We start from the raw sequence: 18,613 nt of genomic DNA on the forward strand, positions 1-18,613 counted from the left end.
AAAAATCTGAGAACCATAAAATTTATTTTAAACGAAGAATTTGCGGAGAGTAAGGGAGTTAGTTCCTGTCTGAATGACTGCTGCTGTTCTTGGAGCCAGAGCGTTTCCCTTGGCTCCGACTGTCAGTGCTGTGCTGCAGGGGGGATCAGCTGGTAAGTGCCGGCTTTGATTTTCTTTTTTTTTTGTAGCGGCATGGCGGCAGAAACTGTTAAACGCTGTTCCCGTTCAGCACCGGAGTTTGTAGTGCTGAGTGTGCTAATGTGTCTGAGGCAGAGGGGCCTTCCTCCATCACGCGCTAGGAAGGCGAGGGGCTGCCGGAGGACAGGTCGTGCTTGGAGGGCTGAGAGAGAGAGGGAGGGAGGCGCGGGGGCTGGCAACTCTACAGAGTTCCTTCAAGGGCGGGCCGATTATGAACCCTCATGTGGTTGGTCACAGCTGCTTGTGACAAACCCGGAAGTTCGTGAAATCAATTCAGGAGATGGATACAGAGAGCACGAATGCTTCAAGGTTTCAGTGCCATGGAGGCAGCATCAGAACGCTGGAGGTGGTTTTCATTATCCTATATAATAATTCTCACCACCAACGTTCTGAGTGACTGCCTGTGTCCGTGGCTCCTGGAGTTGCTGAGCTAGGCTCCGTAGCCAGGCTGACGTCACTCACAGCTGATTCCCAGGCAGGGGGAGGAGTAGGGAAACACGCGGAGCAACTTGCTCCGTGTGTTTCCCTACTCCTCCCCCTGCCTGGGAATCAGCTGTGAGTGCGCAGCTCCCTGCCACTTGCTCCAAGCAAGTGGCAGGGAGCAGCGCATCAAAAAACGACAAGCGTGGCACTGCAGACAGCCATCAGACAACCCCCCCCCTCGGTGCATCACCCAAGCCCCACCCCCCAGCACAACCCCCCCTAAAGCACATCAACCCCTCCCCCCCCCAAGCCCATCAACCCCCTCACCACCCGCAGCTGCCACTGGTAACGCTGTCCAGCCGCTGCTGCCTCTCCTGTTGAGCAGCAGCGGCTGCTACAAAAAGAAAAAAAATCCATAAATGTTTTTAAACATCAAGCACAGCACCGCAGACAGCCATCAGGCATTGGCTGTCGGCCCTGCAGCCGCTCCTCCTCTCGCCTCCACGTCACTGCTCCTGGAGTAAGACCCAGGAGGAGTGCAGCAACGTGAGAGGCGAGAGGAGGAGCGGCTGCAGAGCCGACAGCCAATGCCTGATGCTGTCTGCCGTGCCGTGCTTGATGTTTAAAAACATTTATTGCTTTTTTGCTTTTTGTAGCGGCCACCGCTGCTGCTCAACAGGAGAAGCAGCAGCAGCAGCCGGACAGCGTTACCAGTGGCAGCTGTGGGTGGCGAGGGGGTTTAATGCGCAGGGGAGGGGAGGGTCGCTGGACATGGCTGGAGGGGGGGCAGGAGAGAGGGAGGTGGGGAGGGGGTCCTGAGACCAGAGAGGTGGGGGTGGGGAGGGGGGGCACACACTCACTCACTGTCTCTCTCATACACTCTCTCTGACACACTCTATGTCTATCACACTATCTCTGTCACACACACAGACACTGTCACTCACACAAACACTCTGTCTCTGACACACACACTCTCTCTCTCTCTCTCTCTCAAACATACACACTCCGAGGAAAACCTTGCTAGCGCCCATTTCATTTCTGTCTGAAACGGGCCTTTTTTACTAGTATAGGATAAGTTCCACTGGTTTTAGTTTTGCTACAATTCATTTTTAGAACAAGTTTAGTACTCCAGTGTTTAAAAACCAGCTGACATTTGGCTCTTTTAAAGTACCCAATTTTTATGTTTACATAACTCCCACTGATTTTAGTTTTCCCACAATTTATTTTTAGAATGATTGATGCCAGCACTTCTGTGTTTGTACCAGCTGACACTATACGGCTTCCTGCATTTGGAAAGCACTGATATCATCAAATCGTGGAAGTCAAAATGCTACAATTAATTTTTAATTCGTAAGTTGTTTCAGCAAGTTTGATATTGGAAATAGTGGATTTTATGATACTAGTTTATTTATTTATTCATGTTTGTATCCCACTGTTATCCAAAAACAAGTTTCGGTTCAAAGTGGCTTACAATCAGTGGTGTGCTGGTAAATGTTTAACAACAGGCTCTCTCCCCGGTCCACCTCTGTGCCCCCCACCCACCTCTGCGCCCCCCCCCCCCAAAAAAAAAAAAAAAAAGTTGCAGAGCTGGCTATAGCCTGGGAGATAGCCTGGGGGGGGGGGGGGCAATGCATTACTCTCTCCAGGAAAAAAAAATTAAATGCTTCCAGGTTCCAATCTTATTAATGTTTAATGGATAAAATGCCATAAGTAAGTAAATAAATAAATAAATATAAACTTTTAACGTTGAGCACCTGATTCTCAAAGTGGACATATTCCAAACACTGTAATTAAAATAAAATCATTTTTTCTACCTTTGTTGTCTGGTGACTGTTTTTCTGATCATGCTGGCCCAGTTTCTGATTCTGCTGTTATCTCTCCTCTTAACTCCGTTTCCAGGGCTTCCTTTCCATTTATTTCTTTACTTTCCTCCTTTCTTCTTCATTTCTTGCCCTACATCCATAAGTAAAAGCTGGGTCCTCCACAGACTTGACTGTCCAGTGGATCCAGCTTCTGCCTATTTTCTCCATCCATGTGCAGTTTTTCTCTTCTCTTCCTTTTCCCTCATCTCCTTCCTCTCTCTTCCCTCCCTCCATCAATCCATGTCCAGCATATCTTCTCTCTCCCTTCCCTCTCCTCCATCCATGTCCAGCATTTTTCCTCTCCTCCCTCCATCCATGTCCAACATTTCTCCTCTCTCCCCTCCATTCATGTTAATTTCACTTCCTCTCTCTTCTCTTCCCTCCCCTCCATCCGACCAGCATTTCTTCTCTCCCCCTTCCCCTCCATCTGGATCTCCTTCCTCTGTCTTCCCTCCCCTCCATCCATGTCCAGAATTTCTTCTCTCTCCCCTCCATCCATGTTCATCTCCTTCCTGTCTTCCCTTCCCTCCATCCATGTCCAACAATTCTCCTCTCTCCCTGCCCTCCCCTCCATCCATCCATCTCCAGCAACTCTCCCCTGCCCTCCTCTCCATCCACCCATGTCCAGCAGCCCTCATTTCCCCTCCATCCATCCATGTCCAGCAACTTTCTTATCCCCTCCATCCATCCATGCCCAGCAACCCTCCTCTCCCCTCCCATCCACCTATGTCCAGCAACTCTCCTCTCCACTCACCTATGTCCAGCAACTCTCCTCTCCCCTGTTCTCCCCTCCCATCCACCTATGTCCAGCAACTCTCCTCTCCACTCACCTATGTCCAGCAACTCTCCTCTCCCCTGCCCTCCCCTCCATCCACACATGTCCAGCAACCCTCCTCTCCCCTCCAACCACCTATGTCCAGCAACTCTCCTCTCCCCAGCCCCCTCCATCCATCCATACCCAGCAATTCTCTTCTATCCCCTGCTCCCGCCATCATCCATACCCAGCAATTCTCTTCTCCCCTGCCCCCTCCATACCCAGCAATTCTCTTCTCTCCTCTGCCCCCGCCATCAATCCATACCCAGCAATTCTCTTCTCTTCCCTGCCCCCTCATCCATCCATACCCAGCGATTCTCCTCTCTCCCCTGCCCTCCCGCTCCCATCCATGTCCAGCGATTCTCCTTCGCCCCATCCTCCCCTCCCATTCATGTCCACCTGCCCACCCTCTTCTCCCCCCAACATCCCCCTTTTTGTTCCTGCCACAGTGCCACCCTGTGTGGTTTAAATCTTTTTTTATTTACCTCCGTCGCAGCGGCTGCGTCATTGAAAGCCCTGCCTGTCTCTAGCCGTCCCTTCGTGAGTTCGTTCCCTCAGAGTCCCCCCTTGCGGGAAAGAGGAAATGACATCAGAAGGTGGGACTCTGAGGGAATGAACTCATGAAGGGAAGACTAGAGATGGGCAGGGCTTTCACTGAGGCGGCCGCTGCGACAGAGGTAAATAAAAGATATAAATCCCCCAGGGTGCTGCGGGGCGGGCGCAGGCAAACGAGGGCTGTAGAAGGTGAGGTAAGCGGGGTAAACATGGCTTGTGGCGCCCTCCTGCTATGCTTACCTCGTTTACTGGAGCTGGCTCGCCGTGCCAGAACAACCGGCTCACAAGATCTTTAAAAATTTAACAACCAGCTCTTGCGAGCTGGCTCCAGCACCACTGCTTACAATTTACATTTTGGTGAGATTACAATAATTTTTTATACGTATGACGTGTGGAGGGCATCGATAGTTTATGCAGTTGTCCATGGAGTTTGGAAGAAGTAGGATTGAAGAGGCTGTCATAGAGTTTGGAAGATGTAGGTTTGAAGAGGAAGGACGATAGTTCATGTAATTATATTGGAAGTTTTAAAGAGGTAGGTTTGAAAGGTAGGCTGACAATGGTTTGTATAGTCCTCAGATTTTTAAGGACGATAGTTTGTGTAGTCATTGTATTTTTAAGTAGGAGGACAATTATATAGCTTATATAGTTAGTTGTAGAAGTTTTTGAAAAGGTAGGCTTTCATTTCTTTGCTGAATTGAAGGTAGTTGGTGATGCTTCTTGTGGCTTTTGCAGGTAGCTGAAATCTGTTGCGTAGATGGTTTTATAGTTTATGTTTCTGCAGTTGGGTAGGTGAAGAAGTAGGTAGTTTCTGGGCTTGCATTTCTCGGGGATGGACAGTTTCCTAAAGGAAAAGTCCAGAGACCATTATTTAATTGACTGCTTATTTCTGGGATAAGCAGCATAAAATGTATTGAACTTTTTTAGGATCTTGCTAGGTATTTGTGACCTGGATTGGCCACTGTTGGAAACAGGATGCTGGGCTTGATGGACCTTTGGTCTGCCCCGGTGTGGCAGTACTTATGTACTTATAACCTTCCGTGAGCTTTTGTTTTCAGATAGTTTGTAATTTATGGGTTTTTTAAATTATTTTGTTTAATTTAGAGCCAGGCTGGTGAGGATTTATTTTGGAATACCACGTGGGTAGGTGTCCCTCTTTTGCCTCTGTATTTTGTACTAACTTATATATATTTAAATATCTCTGTTCCTCTATATGTTGATAATTATATGATTTTGGGGGGTTTTATGGCACATATTTTATATACAGTGCAATCCGCTTAAGTGCAAGGGTCTGGGACCAAAGAAATACATGCAGTTAACCAGAGTGTGCACTTAACCGTTGTGACCCAAAGAAGCTTGACATCTGATAAACATTTGTACAGTACTGTTTATATGTACAGTATACAGTCTCCGTTAACTGACGGTCTGTGCTGGGGCTGGTGGTTGGGAGGCGGGACTAGTGCTGGGCAGACTTATACTGTCTGTGCCGGGGCTGGTGGTTGGGCGGCGGGGATAGTGCTGGGCAGACTTATACGATCTGTGCCAGAGCCGGTGGTGGGAGGCAGGGATAGTGCTGGGCAGACTTAGATGGTCTGTGCCAGAGCTGGTGGTTGGGCGGCAGGGATAGTGCTGGGCAGACTTATTCGGTCTGTGCCAGAGCCGGTGGTGGGAGGCAGGGATAGTGCTGGGCAGACTTATAGGGTATGTGCCAGAGTTGGTGGTAGGGAGGCGGGGTTGGTGGTTGGGAGGCGGGGATAGGGCTGGCCAGACTTATACAGTCTGTGCACTGAAGAGGACAGTACAAATAAAAAAGTAGCACATATGAATTTATCTTCTTGGGCAGACTGGATGGACTGTGCAGGTCTTTTTCTGCCGTCATCTACTATGTTACTATGTTATACAGTCTCCGTTAACTGACGTTAGGCTTACTTGAAGTAATCAGTCATAGTCCTCTGTACACTCTTGTGTCTGTGAATTTCATAGACTATGTCTGCCAGGCGGTAAACTGTCATAGCACTGACATCCAGTGGCCTCCAGATAGGCCCGCACGGTGTTCAGACTTTCCAGCGCTCTTGCAAAAGTGACAGGTTGCTGAATTGCGTCAGCATATGCCTCGCTGCTCATTTCATCATCTGTTTCATCATCAGCCGTTGCCCACATGTAGGCGCATATCTGGACATCAGTGCTGTCATCAGCTGTTTGTAGATCGTAATCAACAGCTACGTAGTGATGAAACTCCTCTTCAGTAACACCGGCTGGGATGTCAATAGCCTGTTCATCTGACGCATTTGCAACAGCTGCATCTGTTTCATTCCTCTCCACATCCTTTCCAAAGCTTGCCTGCTTGTAGCAGTTCACAATGGTTGCCTGTGTAACATGATTCCAGGCTTCTTTCTGCATATGCAGGGAATCCAACAGTGATTGATTACGAGCCAGTTCAACAGCACGTTTATCCTTGCCAGTCTGGTCATCCATAACGCTCATCAGACGACGTAGCACAAGAGCCCGATAATGTTGTTTGAAATTGGCTATTATGCCCTGATCCATAGGTTGGATCAGAGAGGCAGTGTTTGGTGGCAGGAAGACACCTTGACCTTAGACAGCCTGACATCATCAATGTGTGCAGCACAATTATCACAAAGCAACAAAATTTGACGCTTTTGTGCCCGCATTCTAGTATCTAACTTCTTTAGCCACTGCTTCCAAATTTCCCCAGTCATCCATGAATTTGCATTAGCCTCGTATGACACAGGAAGTCGCTTAACATTCTTGAAGCAACGGGGCTGTTTGCTCTTTCCAATGACGAGGGGTTCCAACTTCTCACTCCCATCCATATTGCAGCAAAGGAGGATCATTAGTCGGTCCTTCGACGTTTTACTTCCTGTAGTTTTGGCTTGTTTGAATGCAAGTGTTCCATCAGGAATCGCTCGCCAGTAGAGACCGTTTTTGTCAGCATTGAAAATGTCATGAGGTGCAATCTCATTCAAGATGGTAGGAAGAACTGAAACAACCCAATTTTCAGCACCAAAGTCATCAGCATCTTGTTTTTCACCATGCTGTTTCTTGAATTTTATGTTGTTCCTCTCCTTCCATCTTTCCAACCATCCAACAATGGCTTTGAATTCAGTTAGTCCAAGACTTTCAGCTAGCTGATTAGCTTTCTCCATAAGCAGTGGACCACTGACAGGAAACTGTCTGCTCCCGACATGAGAAAACCACCGAAGAAGAGCATCTTCTACATCCTCAGCTTTTCCTGCACGTTTATGTTTCCCGTATGGATTTGTATTGTTTTGCCAGTCTTCCAGAAGCTGGTCTTTCTGCTTCAAGATACATGAAATTTGACTGGGATTGACACCATATTCTTTAGCAATAGATGCTTGACTTTGTTTGTTTTCTAATTTTTTAAGAATTTATATTCGTTCAGCCAGTGTTACAGTTGCACGACGACAACTCCAGTGTACACTCTAACAACATTATTTCGCTTATTCTGCCTGTGGCAGTTAACCAACAAGAGTTCAAATTTACCACCCCTTTTTCACGTGCCAATCGGCTTCCATATTCCGTGCGTGCGCTTATGCGGAGTCTTTCCTGCAGAGGAGCGGTCTTAAATCATGCATATAAGCGAATCTTGCACTTATCAGCTAAACTGGTTTGTCCCCATAGAAATTTATGGCGCCAAAAACTACTACTTAACATTTCTAGAGCGCTACTAGGGTTACGCAGCACTGTACAAATTAAACAAAGAACAAAAACGGGACCAAAGTACGACATGCAGTTAAACAGAGCATGTGCTTATACGACGTGCACTTAAATGGAGTGCACTGTACATGTTTTGGTTTCAATCTAATTTTAATTGTATATTTTACGTATACTAACATCTTTTTATTTAATTTTGTTACCAGTTGTTTTGAGAGCCCCTCATGCAGCCCTTGTGTGGGCAAAATAGGGCCAGTGTTTGGCTTTTTTATGCTTTATTTATTTTAGGGCCCTGTTTATTAAGCTGCGCTAGAGGTGTGTTAATGTTTTTAGCACACACTAACTGTATAGCCGCCCATAATACTCCTATGGGTGTCTACATGGTTAGCATGCACTAATTTTTAGCATGTGTTAAAAATGTTAGTGTACCTTAGTAAACAGGGTCCTTAGTGAATAAACCTTGAAGAGCACAAGTCCTGTCTGATCTGCTATATTTTTTGCCTTCAAGAGAGTCTGGCCTTCTATCTGAACTAAAGCCCATAGAGAAAGTCCACCCAGCTTTTTGTTTATTTTGACCCAAACAGGATGGGAGCTATGCATGCTTTCAAACTGGGTAACAGACTGGGCTAATTCTTGAGGGTCATGTCACAGCTATGGCTGTGTGGGTAGCCCACTTGAGATCAGCCTCTATAGAGGAAATGTGAAGAAATACAACGTGGTCTTCAGTCTACATATTCACATCTTGCTACTGTTTGTAACAGGACTCCCAATGTAACAATCGGTTTGGTCAGTCAGTCCCTCAGAATCTTTGCCCTCCCCCCATGCCCATTTCTTTTTATGCCAGTATTCTTAAAGAAAATGTTTTAATTAGTTTTATGGGCCCTGCCTGTTGTGGAATTTCCAGATAATATCCTCATCCTGTCTGTCCTTGGAAAAAACAAAGTTGCTCACCTTTAGCAGATGTTCAAGGACAGCAGGATGAATATTTTTACATAACCCCTGCCTCCTCTAGGAGTTGAATTCTATCAAGTTGTATATATTACACTGATAGGGATCCGTAAGGTGGTGGCAGGCAGAAAGAGGTACGCATATTGTGGTACAATGCTTCCAGAAGAGTATGTTGAGAAGCATTCCTGCGCTGGCTCCATCAGGATGGTATCACCTCAAATGCAACAACATTCATCCTTTTGTTCTTGGAAAACACCTGCTACAGATGAGTAATGATTCCTTTATACAAAGCATACAAGACAATAGACAATGGTGAACATCTCACTGCCTCATTTCAACATTAGAGTACACATTCAGTTGGAAAAAAAAAAACACTTCATTAGGAGGAAGTGACGTCACGGTGCTTGATGGCTGCTTGATTTCTTAGCTCCTCACTCTTCCCCCAGTATTTAGCTATTTTTGGCCGCTTTCACGAGTGATAAAGGGTCTGCCTGGCAGCGGACAAGCGGTGGGAGCCATGAGTAAATCGGGGGCTGCCTCCAGAAAAGATGGTGAGCGCCATTCCGTTCGACAACAGGGAAAGTGCTCGCAGCGCCATGTGTCACCGGCAGGGCCTTCGGGGTCCGATTCGGAATCGGCATTTTCCCATGCAGAGCAGCTGGAACAGAGCTCCAAACATCGCGCTTCCCACAGCCTGGCGAAAAGCTTGGAAGCGATCAGGGCAGAAATAAAATCCTCTAAGGAGGAGATCCTGGAAAGGATCGATGTTATGAGTGCCGACATTCGCGAGCTGGGAGGCAGAGTAGAAGACTTGGAGGCTCGTATGGATGATCAGGGGGAGCAGCTTAATACGGCGGAAACCAGGCTTACCCAGGTGCTCGCAGCTTGCGATAATCTCCAGTATAAGATCGATGATCTGGAGAATCGTGGCCGTCGTAAGAACCTTCGCTTCAGAGGAGTTCCGGAGGCGCGAGATGGTGAAGACGTTCCCACCATTGTGAGACTTTTGTGTGGCAAGCTGCTGGGAGCTGATCTGGACCCTACTGAAAGTATTATAGAACGTGCACATAGGGCCTTGAAAAAACAAGCGGACAATCGCCCTCGCGACATAATTGTCCGATTTGCATCATTTACTTTCAAAGAAAAAGTTTTGCAATGTGCTCGCCAGTCGGGTACAGTGGAGTATAACGATGCTTGTGTGGGGGTTTTCCAGGACCTCTCACTCTTCACATTAGCACAGAGACGAGCCATGAAGCCAGCACTTGATATTCTAATCAAGGAGAAGATCTCGTACCTTTGGCCTTTCCCCTTCGCACTCTGCTTTACAGTTAAAGGAGCAGCATGCCGGGTGAGACATTTGGCGGAGGCCTGGAAGAGGCTACACGAAGCAGGTTTGACGCAACATGCTTCACCTCCAGTGGAAATCGCATCGGACACCAGGAAGAAATTGCAACGATGGAAACGTGTTTCTCGCAAGGGGAAGTGAACATTACTATCAACCTGATTGTTTTGTGGCTTTCCTGCTAGCGGGGCTTTCTTTTTGGGTGCTCTAACAATTGGACTAATCCTTTGTTGTTTCCTTTGATGCTTTTCTAATATGCTGTAGAGAATATGCTTGCTGTGGGGCAAGGTGGGTTTGGGTGAGTAGACAGTAGGGGTAAGATGAGGAATGGGTGATAGTACGTTTGAATAGTATGACGGGTGGGAGGGGGTTAGCGTGGAGTGAGTGTTTCTAATTCTTCGTTTGATTTATGTGGTAGTGTGGGTTTGTCGACTGGGTAATGGGGAAGATGCTGAGAGAGATTTTAAGGATGTCTTAGCCCAAATGTTAGGATTGGGGTGTGTGAGGTGGTTTGAGAGCAATGATAAGTAGGGGGGAATGGGGGGAGATTTGAGTGTGCTGTGGGGTACTGTGGCTCCTTGTTCTATTTTTCCTAGGTGGGAGGATTTGTTGGGTTCTCAGCCTAGTGGTTGTGGTAAGGGGGGGGCGGTAGACTGTGGGGAGAAGGTGGGTGGCGGGGGACTCCCTTTTTTTTTTTTTTTTTACCTGTGGTGTTGTCCTGGTTGGGTCGAGGGGGCTTCCACTTCTCTTGTTCCACTTGCGTCTTGCCTGGTAGTGATTAGGTTATACCTATGAGTAAAGCTTTAAAGTTTTTGTCTTATAATGTTAAAGGCCTTAATTCGCCTCAAAAAATGTTTAAGGAATTGGTGCATCTGAAACCTCATGTGATGTTCCTCCAGGAGACTCACCTGTGAAGGGAACACGAACGGTACTTGACCTCTCCTCATTATCCAACTGTTTTTTGTGCCTCTGCTTCTGATGGCTCTAAAAAAAGGGGTGTTGCAATACTGCTACATTCATCTCTGCAGGTTCAAGTGGGTAGGGTGCAGAGGGACACAGAGGGGAGACTCTTGCTTTTACATCTTACAATTGATAACGAGGCTCTTAATTTGGTTTCCTTATATGCTCCGAATGCGGGACAGGTAGGATTTTTTCGGAAGGCAGTGGGTCGCATCACTTCATGTCCTTCGGGTAAGTTGATCGTTGGGGGGAACTTTAACGCGACGTTACATCCAGATTTGGATAGATCAGGCAAGCCTTCTGTAGTTGATGGCCAAGTATCCCGAGCCTTTAATAAGTTTGTGAGAGACATCGGAGTTGTAGACCCATGGCGGGTTGTACACCCACGTGCTCGGGATTACTCGTTTTTCTCTCACTCCTATAATACCTATTCGCGAATTGATTATGTGCTGTTGGACATCTCGTTAACTCATGCTGGATGGGAGGCGGACATTGGTCCTTGTACCCTATCGGATCACGCCCCTGTTTGGATTTGTCTGCCCTTCCTTGGGGAGGAGGACAGGGATAGGAGGTGGACCTTAAATACCACATTACTGAGGGAGGAGATACTTGGGGGCTATAGGCAGCTTTTTAAAAAGAGTACACAGAGTTTAATTCTAATTCAGGCCCAGCCCTGGGAGTGGTCTGGGATGCCTTGAAGGCTGTTTCCCGGGGATTTTTCCTTCAGAAGGCTAGTTCTAGGGCAAGGAAACAACGGGCTGAGGTGGCGGGGTGTTTGTCCCGTTTATCGGCTCTTACTGAACAGCACAAGATATCACACTCGGTGGATACTTTACGTGAGATTCAGGGTCTTCGCTTAAAACTAGACCATATTTATTCCACCCAATTGCAATTTGTTAATGCCAAGTATCAGTGTTCTCAATACGTCCAGGCCAATAAACCTAGTAGGGCTTTGGCGATCAAGTTGGCGCAACGAAAAATTGATCGTACTATTTTGAAAGTGGGGGATGGCAGGGGTGGCTATGTTACCTCCTCGGGTAAGATACGACAGCGCTTTCAGGAGTTCTATCAAGAATTTTACTCATCTGATATTAACCCGTCTATAGGGGAAATGAATAGCTTTCTCCCGGCTTATTCTCTTCCACAATTATCTGTGGCTCAGCAGGAAGGCCTGGATGGTCGGGTTTCTGTGGAGGAAGTATCGCGGTTCATTAAAGCTTTGCCATCAGGGAAATTGCCGGGTTTAGATGGCCTGCCCAACGAATTTTATAAAACCTTTTGTGGGGAGTTGGCTCCATTGTTGACCGAGCTTCTTAATGCGGTTTTAACGGGAGAGGACTTTCCTCCTTCCATGCGGGAAGCTTGGATTGCGGTACTTCCTAAGCCTGGAAAGGATAAGACGGAATGTGCATCCTACCGTCCAATTTCTATATTAAATTCGGATGTAAAGATTTTAGCGAAGGTGCTAGCAAACCGACTAGCGAGGGTCTTGCCATATTTAATACATCCTGATCAGGCCGGCTTTATCCCTAATAGACAAGCTATGGATAATGTTCGTCGTATGCTTCATCTTATCCATGTATCAAAGAAGAACAAGCTGTTTGTTGGGTCTGGATGCGGAAAAGGCCTTTGACCGCGTGCATTGGCCTTTCATGCTCCAGGTTCTAGACAGATTTGGGGTGGGGCCGGGGTTTCGTAGGTGGGTGGAGGCTCTTTATCATCTCCCGAGTGCGTGTGTTCGTATCAATGGTGGCAATTCCCAGTGGTTTTCACTTTATTGTGGTACTCGACAGGGGTGCCCCATTGTCCCCGCTGTTGTTCGCCTTGGTTATGGAACTCCTGGCGGTTTCTATCCGTATGGATCCCAACATAACGGGTATCGTGGTGGGACATCAGGAGTATAAAATAGCTCTGTTTGCGGACGATGTTTTGCTCTCTAACGAGGCCCCTGCTCTCTCTCCCGAACCTTATGCAGAAGTTGTGCGCTTACTCTAAGGTCTCTGGGTTTAAATTAAATCTGAGTAAATCCGAGGCCTTGGCTCTTGGAATTTCCTCTCCGGTTTTAGACTCTTTAAAATCTACATTTTCTTTTCGTTGGGTTACAAAAAGACTCACATACTTGGGTGTTACCTTAACTCCGGAGTTAGAGGGCTTGTTTTCGGCTAATTACCCTCCTTTGTTGAAATCCATTTATAAGGACTTGGACAGGTGGGAGAACATAGACCTCTCCTGGTTAGGCAGGATTGCCACGTTAAAGATGAATGTCTTGCCCAGATTATTATACCTCTTTCAGGTATTACCGTTGCAGATTTCTAGGGGCTATTTATCTAAGCTGCAGGATCGCTTGATTCGGTTTGTTTGGTCTAATAAACACCCACGCTTGCCTCGGGCGTTGCTGTATCAGGCTCGGAAGAAGGGAGGTCTGGGAGTACCTAACATTCTGTGGTACTACAAGGCTGCTCAGGCAAGACCAGCCTTCGAGTGGTTTCAGGCTCACCCCCAAAAGTTGTGGGTACATGTGGAGCAGGGCGAGATGGGGTCTCAGTCCTTCCGTTCTTTGTTATGGCTTCCTGCTAGGTTTCGAGGCTTGGGGGGTGACCTGAATCCTTCAATCGTGTCCACATTCCAATATTGGGATGGACTTTTCATTAAGCCAGATGGGATGCTTTCTCCGCTCTCGCCTATAGCCAATAACCCTCTCTTTGCTCCTGGGCTTCAGCCAGGGCCTTTCGCACGGTGGTCTTCCCTGGGGCTGGTGTCTTGGGGCCAGCTCTTTGAGGATGATTGTTTGATTTCATTTGATTCCCTTAAGGACCAGTTTTCGCTTCTGCCCCAAGAAATGTTTGCTTATACACAGTTACGACATTTCTTGTCTTCTCGAGATATCCGTTCGAAAATATTGCGTGAAGATTCTTTTCTTGAAGATCTTTGCGAAGATTCCCGGACCACCAGAGGTCTCATTACTTGTCTTTACTCTTACTTGAGTCAGCAACTTCGCCCTAGCCTATTTCATAGAGAGCTCTGGCATCAGGAGCTAGGGGTTACCCTTGATGAGGCTGATTGGGCGAAGGTATCAATAGCTGTTCCCTTCCAGGAAAATGTGTTAAAAGTACTTTATAGATGGTATTTGACTCCTGCGAGGTTTCAAATACCAGAAAAATGTGTTAAAAGTACTTTATAGATGGTATTTGACACCTGCGAGGTTTCATGCCACATGTTTTCGGATGTATCTCCCTTGTGCTGGCGTGGATGTGGCCAGAAAGGAACTATGGGTCACATATGGTGGTCTTGCCCAAAAGCCAGGGCATATTGGAAATCTATTCAATATAGATTACAATATTGGTTTCGGAGGCCTGTTAAATGGTCTCCGGAATACTCTCTCTTTTCCAAAAAACTGCCTGGTCTTACCAAATCTCAGGGGTTATTGACCAGGCAGGCCATGTTGGTGGCGAGAGTGGTATTAGCAACATATTGGAAGTCCCCCGAAGTTCCTTCTAAAGTGCGATGGTTGAACAAGTTGTGGTACATTTGCGAGCGGGAGAGACTTCGCTCTGAGCAAAGTCGTACTGTGGCGAAGTGGGAGATAATGTGGGAGCCCTTCCTGAAGAACTGTTCCTGTTAACAGTTACTTGGTGGGGAGGTGTGGGTGGGGTGGGGGATTGGTGGGATGATAATAAACTAGTGGGATTATGAGTGTCTAGGGGGAGTGGGGGGAGAGATTTAAAAATGATGAAAAAGTTGAAGATACAGTTTGTTATATGGATCTTGTTGACTTTTGTCATCGATTATCTATTTTGGGCTGTTGAGCAATGTTGCTGGGGTTTTATGTACTGATTATGTCTTATGGCCTTTACTGCTGTTTGTACATTTGTCAATGTTCAATAAATTCTTCAAAAAATTAAAAAAAAAACCACTTCATTAATCTACACTATATATAATCATGAAAATATTGTAATAAAATTGAACTTTGAATTAACATCCATTCTATACTTCTGTATTTAGCAAGCTTAGTGATGGTTTCAACGTTGCCATGAGATTTTCCAGGAGTTTGAAAGCCTTTCCTAATTAAACAGCAGGATTGATCCTTTGTTTTACTGAAGGACGCACTAATCTCCAATATAAACTAGTGAACCTTTCTTTTAGCAAGGAAGTTGAGTTCACACATTGAATTTGGTATTTCTCCTCCTATACCTTCATAGCTAACTACAACTGTCTAACTCTAAGGGCAATCCCCCTTATAATTAGGGAAACAATCAAGGATAAATACGCAGGCCATGCCTCTTAGTCATATCTTCCCAGAGATGACGCTTGTGTGCAAGACAGAACTTCTTTTCTCATTCAGATTTTAAGCTATCACTGTTCAGCAAATGCTCATTTTGAAATAATGGCCCAAGCATGCTTGTCTCCTATACAAGCTCATTCTTACCCAACAGTTTTATGCGTCTCCATTAAGGTAGTTCCATTTGGTCCTGGCAGAGGCATGGAGTTGTAGCGAATGCTGACTTGTGATTTCCTTAGTAAACTCTCACGCCCTATTTTGAGACCTTCATAAAACATGGCTAATAGGAAAACAGCTACAAAGGCTCCAGCCATTTCTGGAAAAAAAAAAAAAAAGAGGATGAAAAAACTGATAATTAACATTAAATATGTAACAAATATGTACACACATCCTTCTATGAACAAAGGTGGCCCATAAACCTTTATCTTAACAAATGTGGGATACATTGACATAACATGTAGTAAATGTCATTAAAATCAATTGTTGTTACTAACAAGTGGGCTATTGAATGTGCATTTAATCTTTTCCCCGAGGACAAGCAGGCCTATCAGTTTTCACAAGCGGGTAATGCAGGCTGCGATGCCTGGTCCGGATCTTATAGAAAGCATAAGAAGGGCTTTGTGGAGAGCAAGGCACACTCCACCGCGCATGTGTGGTCACCTCAGTTGCTTTTTTACCATGGTGAGGAAAGGGTGTACTTTTTCACCGTCTCCACACATTGTTTGGTCCAAGAGCTTCTTTTGTGCCTTTGGCGTGTTTCTCTTCACCTTTTCAGCAGTGCTTCAATTTGCGGAACATTGTTTTCCCTTTATTTATTTATGCCAAATATTAAGTTTTCTTATTTTTTCGTCATCACAAGGCCACTTTCGGGACTTGTCCAGGTTCACTCCCTAATTTTTTTTTCAGGTGCCTCATCCCTTTTTCAGGCACCATCACTTCCTTTAACTGATGAAGTTTTCTTGTCCATGTCCACTAAAATTCCCAGTGGCTTCAAGCGCTCTACTCACTGCAATCGGATGATTTCTGGAACAGACACTCATTCTTGGTGTCACCAGTATTTACAGCCCAACCATAGCACTGAAAACTGCATTCTTTGTCCTTGTATGAAGAAAAGGACCCAACTTTCCAGAGAGGCTCAATGCGAGAAACGTTTTGGAGCTAAGTCTAGTTCCTCAGTGTCGACATCGAGGTTAGAGGAGTCGGCATTGACGTGAAGCATTGCACCGGCGTCTGGAGCATCGGTGAACATGGCTGCTGCTACGCCTGCAGACACTGGGAGCAGACACTGGGAGCAGTTGTGCATCGAGTGGGTCTCCCCCTGTGTCGAGGATTACTGCTCTGTAGAGACCTCAGGACCGTCCATCATCAGACCCAACCCCGAGGTGACATGAGGATTCTATATCATCCTCATCGCCACCAAGCAGCCTCCGTGACAAGCTTCGGGCTAAGGCCAAGAAGCATGGTCATCGATCCCCCTCGACGCATGGTGCCAGGAGTTCCGGCGTATCGAGGGATTCGGCACCTAAGAAGCGTCAGTGCCGGGAGGACCGCTCTCCCTCCAAACAGAAGGTACTGATGAGCTCTTCTACCAGCAGCTGGCAGGTCATGGCTCCAGCAGATGTTGAGATTGTTGGGCCACATGGCTTCCACAGTGTATGTTACACCTATGACACGTCTTCACATGAGATCAGCCCAATAGACCCTGGCTTCTCAGTGGTGTCAAGCCATGGGAAGCCTGGAAGATGTCATCCAATTGTGCCCACAGCTTGTATGCTCCCTTCAGTGGTGGACCATTCAATCCAATTTGACTCTGACTTCCATTCCAAATTCCTCAGCCACAAAAGGTGCTGATGACGGATGCATCTCTTCTGGGCTGGGCGGCTCATGTAAATAGGTATCACACCCAAGGTGTTTGGTCCACCCAGGAAACGAATCTTCAGATCAATCTCCTGGGGCTCCAGAAAACCTGGAACACTAATCTCATCAAACTGTGCTCATTCAAACAGACAATCAGGTTACCATGTGCTACACCAACAAGCAGGGGGGCACCAGATCACAATCTGTGTCAGGTGGCTGTCCAGATGTGGAATTGGGCATGTTAGCATGGCATATTCCTTTGAGTCACTTATCTGGCAGGCAAAAACAACAGCCTGGCCGACAAGACTGAACAGGATAATGCAACCATATGAGTGGTCTTTCAATATGGGCATTGCCTGTGATGAGATCTTCCGGCATGTGGCACCCACTCAATAGACCTCTTTGCCACTCACATCAATCACAAGGTCCCTCAGTTATGTTCCAGGCTTCAGGCCAACAACAGACTAGCACTGGATGCTTTCATCCTCAGTTGGGGGACAGGTCTTCTGTATACGTATCCTCCCATACCTCCCAGTGGGGAAAACTTTGTTGATACTTAAGACTGCAAAACCATGATTCTGATCACGCCATACTGGCCATGGCACATATGGTTCCCTCTACCTCTGGAGTTACCCTCTGAAGAACCGTGGAGATAGGAGTGTTTTCCAATGCTCATATCTCAGAACGAGGGGGTGCTTCTGCATCCCAACCTCTGGCTCTCAGAGCCTGGATGTTGAGAGCGTAGAATTCGCTTCCTTGGGTCTCTCTGAGGGTGTCTCCCGGGTTTTGCTTGCTTCCAGGAAAGATTCCACGAAGAGGTGCTACTTTTTCAAATGGAGGAGGTTTGCCATCTGGTGTGATAGCAAGGCCCTAGATCCTCGCTCTTGTCCTACACAGACCCTATTTGAATACCTTCTACACCTATCAAAGTCTGGTCTCAAGACCAACTCCGTAAGGGTTCATCTTAGTGCAATTAGTGCATATCATCAACGTGTAGAGGGTAAGCCCATCTCTGGACAGCCTCTAGTTATTCACTTCATGAGAGGTTTCCTTTTGTCAAAGCCCTCCGTCAAACATCCGCCTGTATCATGGGATCTCAACGTCATTCTCACCCAGCTAATAAAAGCTCCTTTTGAGTCACTGAATTCCTGCCATATGAAGTATTTGACCTTGAAGGTCATTTTCATGGTGGCTGTTACTTCAGCTCATAGGGTTAGTCAGCTTCAAGGCCTTAGTGGTGGATACACCTTATACTAAGTTTCATCGCAAAAGAGTAGTCCTCCGCACGCACCCTAAGTTCCTGCTGAAAGTGGTGTCGGAGTTCCATCTGAACCAGTCTATTGTATTGCCAACATTCTTTCCCCGACCTCATGCCCATCCTGGTGAAAGCGAATGCTACATACCTGTAGAAGGTATTCTCCGAGGACAGCAGGCTGATTGTTCTCACTGATGGGTGACGTCCACGGCAGCCCCCTCCAATCGGAAACTTCACTAGCAAAGGCCTTTACTAGCCCTCGCGCGCCGATGCGCATGCGCGGCCGTCTTCCCGCCTGAACCGGCTAGTGTTCGTCAGTCCCGTATATAGAAAGACAAAGACAAGGGAAGACACAACTCCAAAGAGGAGGCGGGCGGGTACGTGAGAACAATCAGCCTGCTGTCCTCAGAGAATACCTTCTACAGGT

The 18,613-nt window shown here is 46.8% G+C and overlaps 1 protein-coding gene across 3 annotated transcripts in view; it reads right to left on the minus strand.

The window, feature by feature from the left end:
- The window catches only part of SLC31A1 (solute carrier family 31 member 1), a 211,652-nt gene that overhangs the window by 29,240 nt on the left and 163,799 nt on the right, over window positions 1-18,613 (minus strand). For all 3 annotated transcript variants that reach the window (XM_030207168.1, XM_030207167.1, XM_030207169.1), the window contains exon 4: window positions 15,222-15,390. In XM_030207168.1, the coding sequence (XP_030063028.1) occupies window positions 15,222-15,390 (169 nt within the window). The remainder of the gene's footprint in view (window positions 1-15,221; window positions 15,391-18,613) is intronic.

The sequence above is a fragment of the Microcaecilia unicolor genome, chromosome 6, assembly GCF_901765095.1.
Source record: "Microcaecilia unicolor chromosome 6, aMicUni1.1, whole genome shotgun sequence".
In the NCBI taxonomy this organism is placed as follows: Eukaryota; Metazoa; Chordata; class Amphibia; order Gymnophiona; family Siphonopidae; genus Microcaecilia; species Microcaecilia unicolor.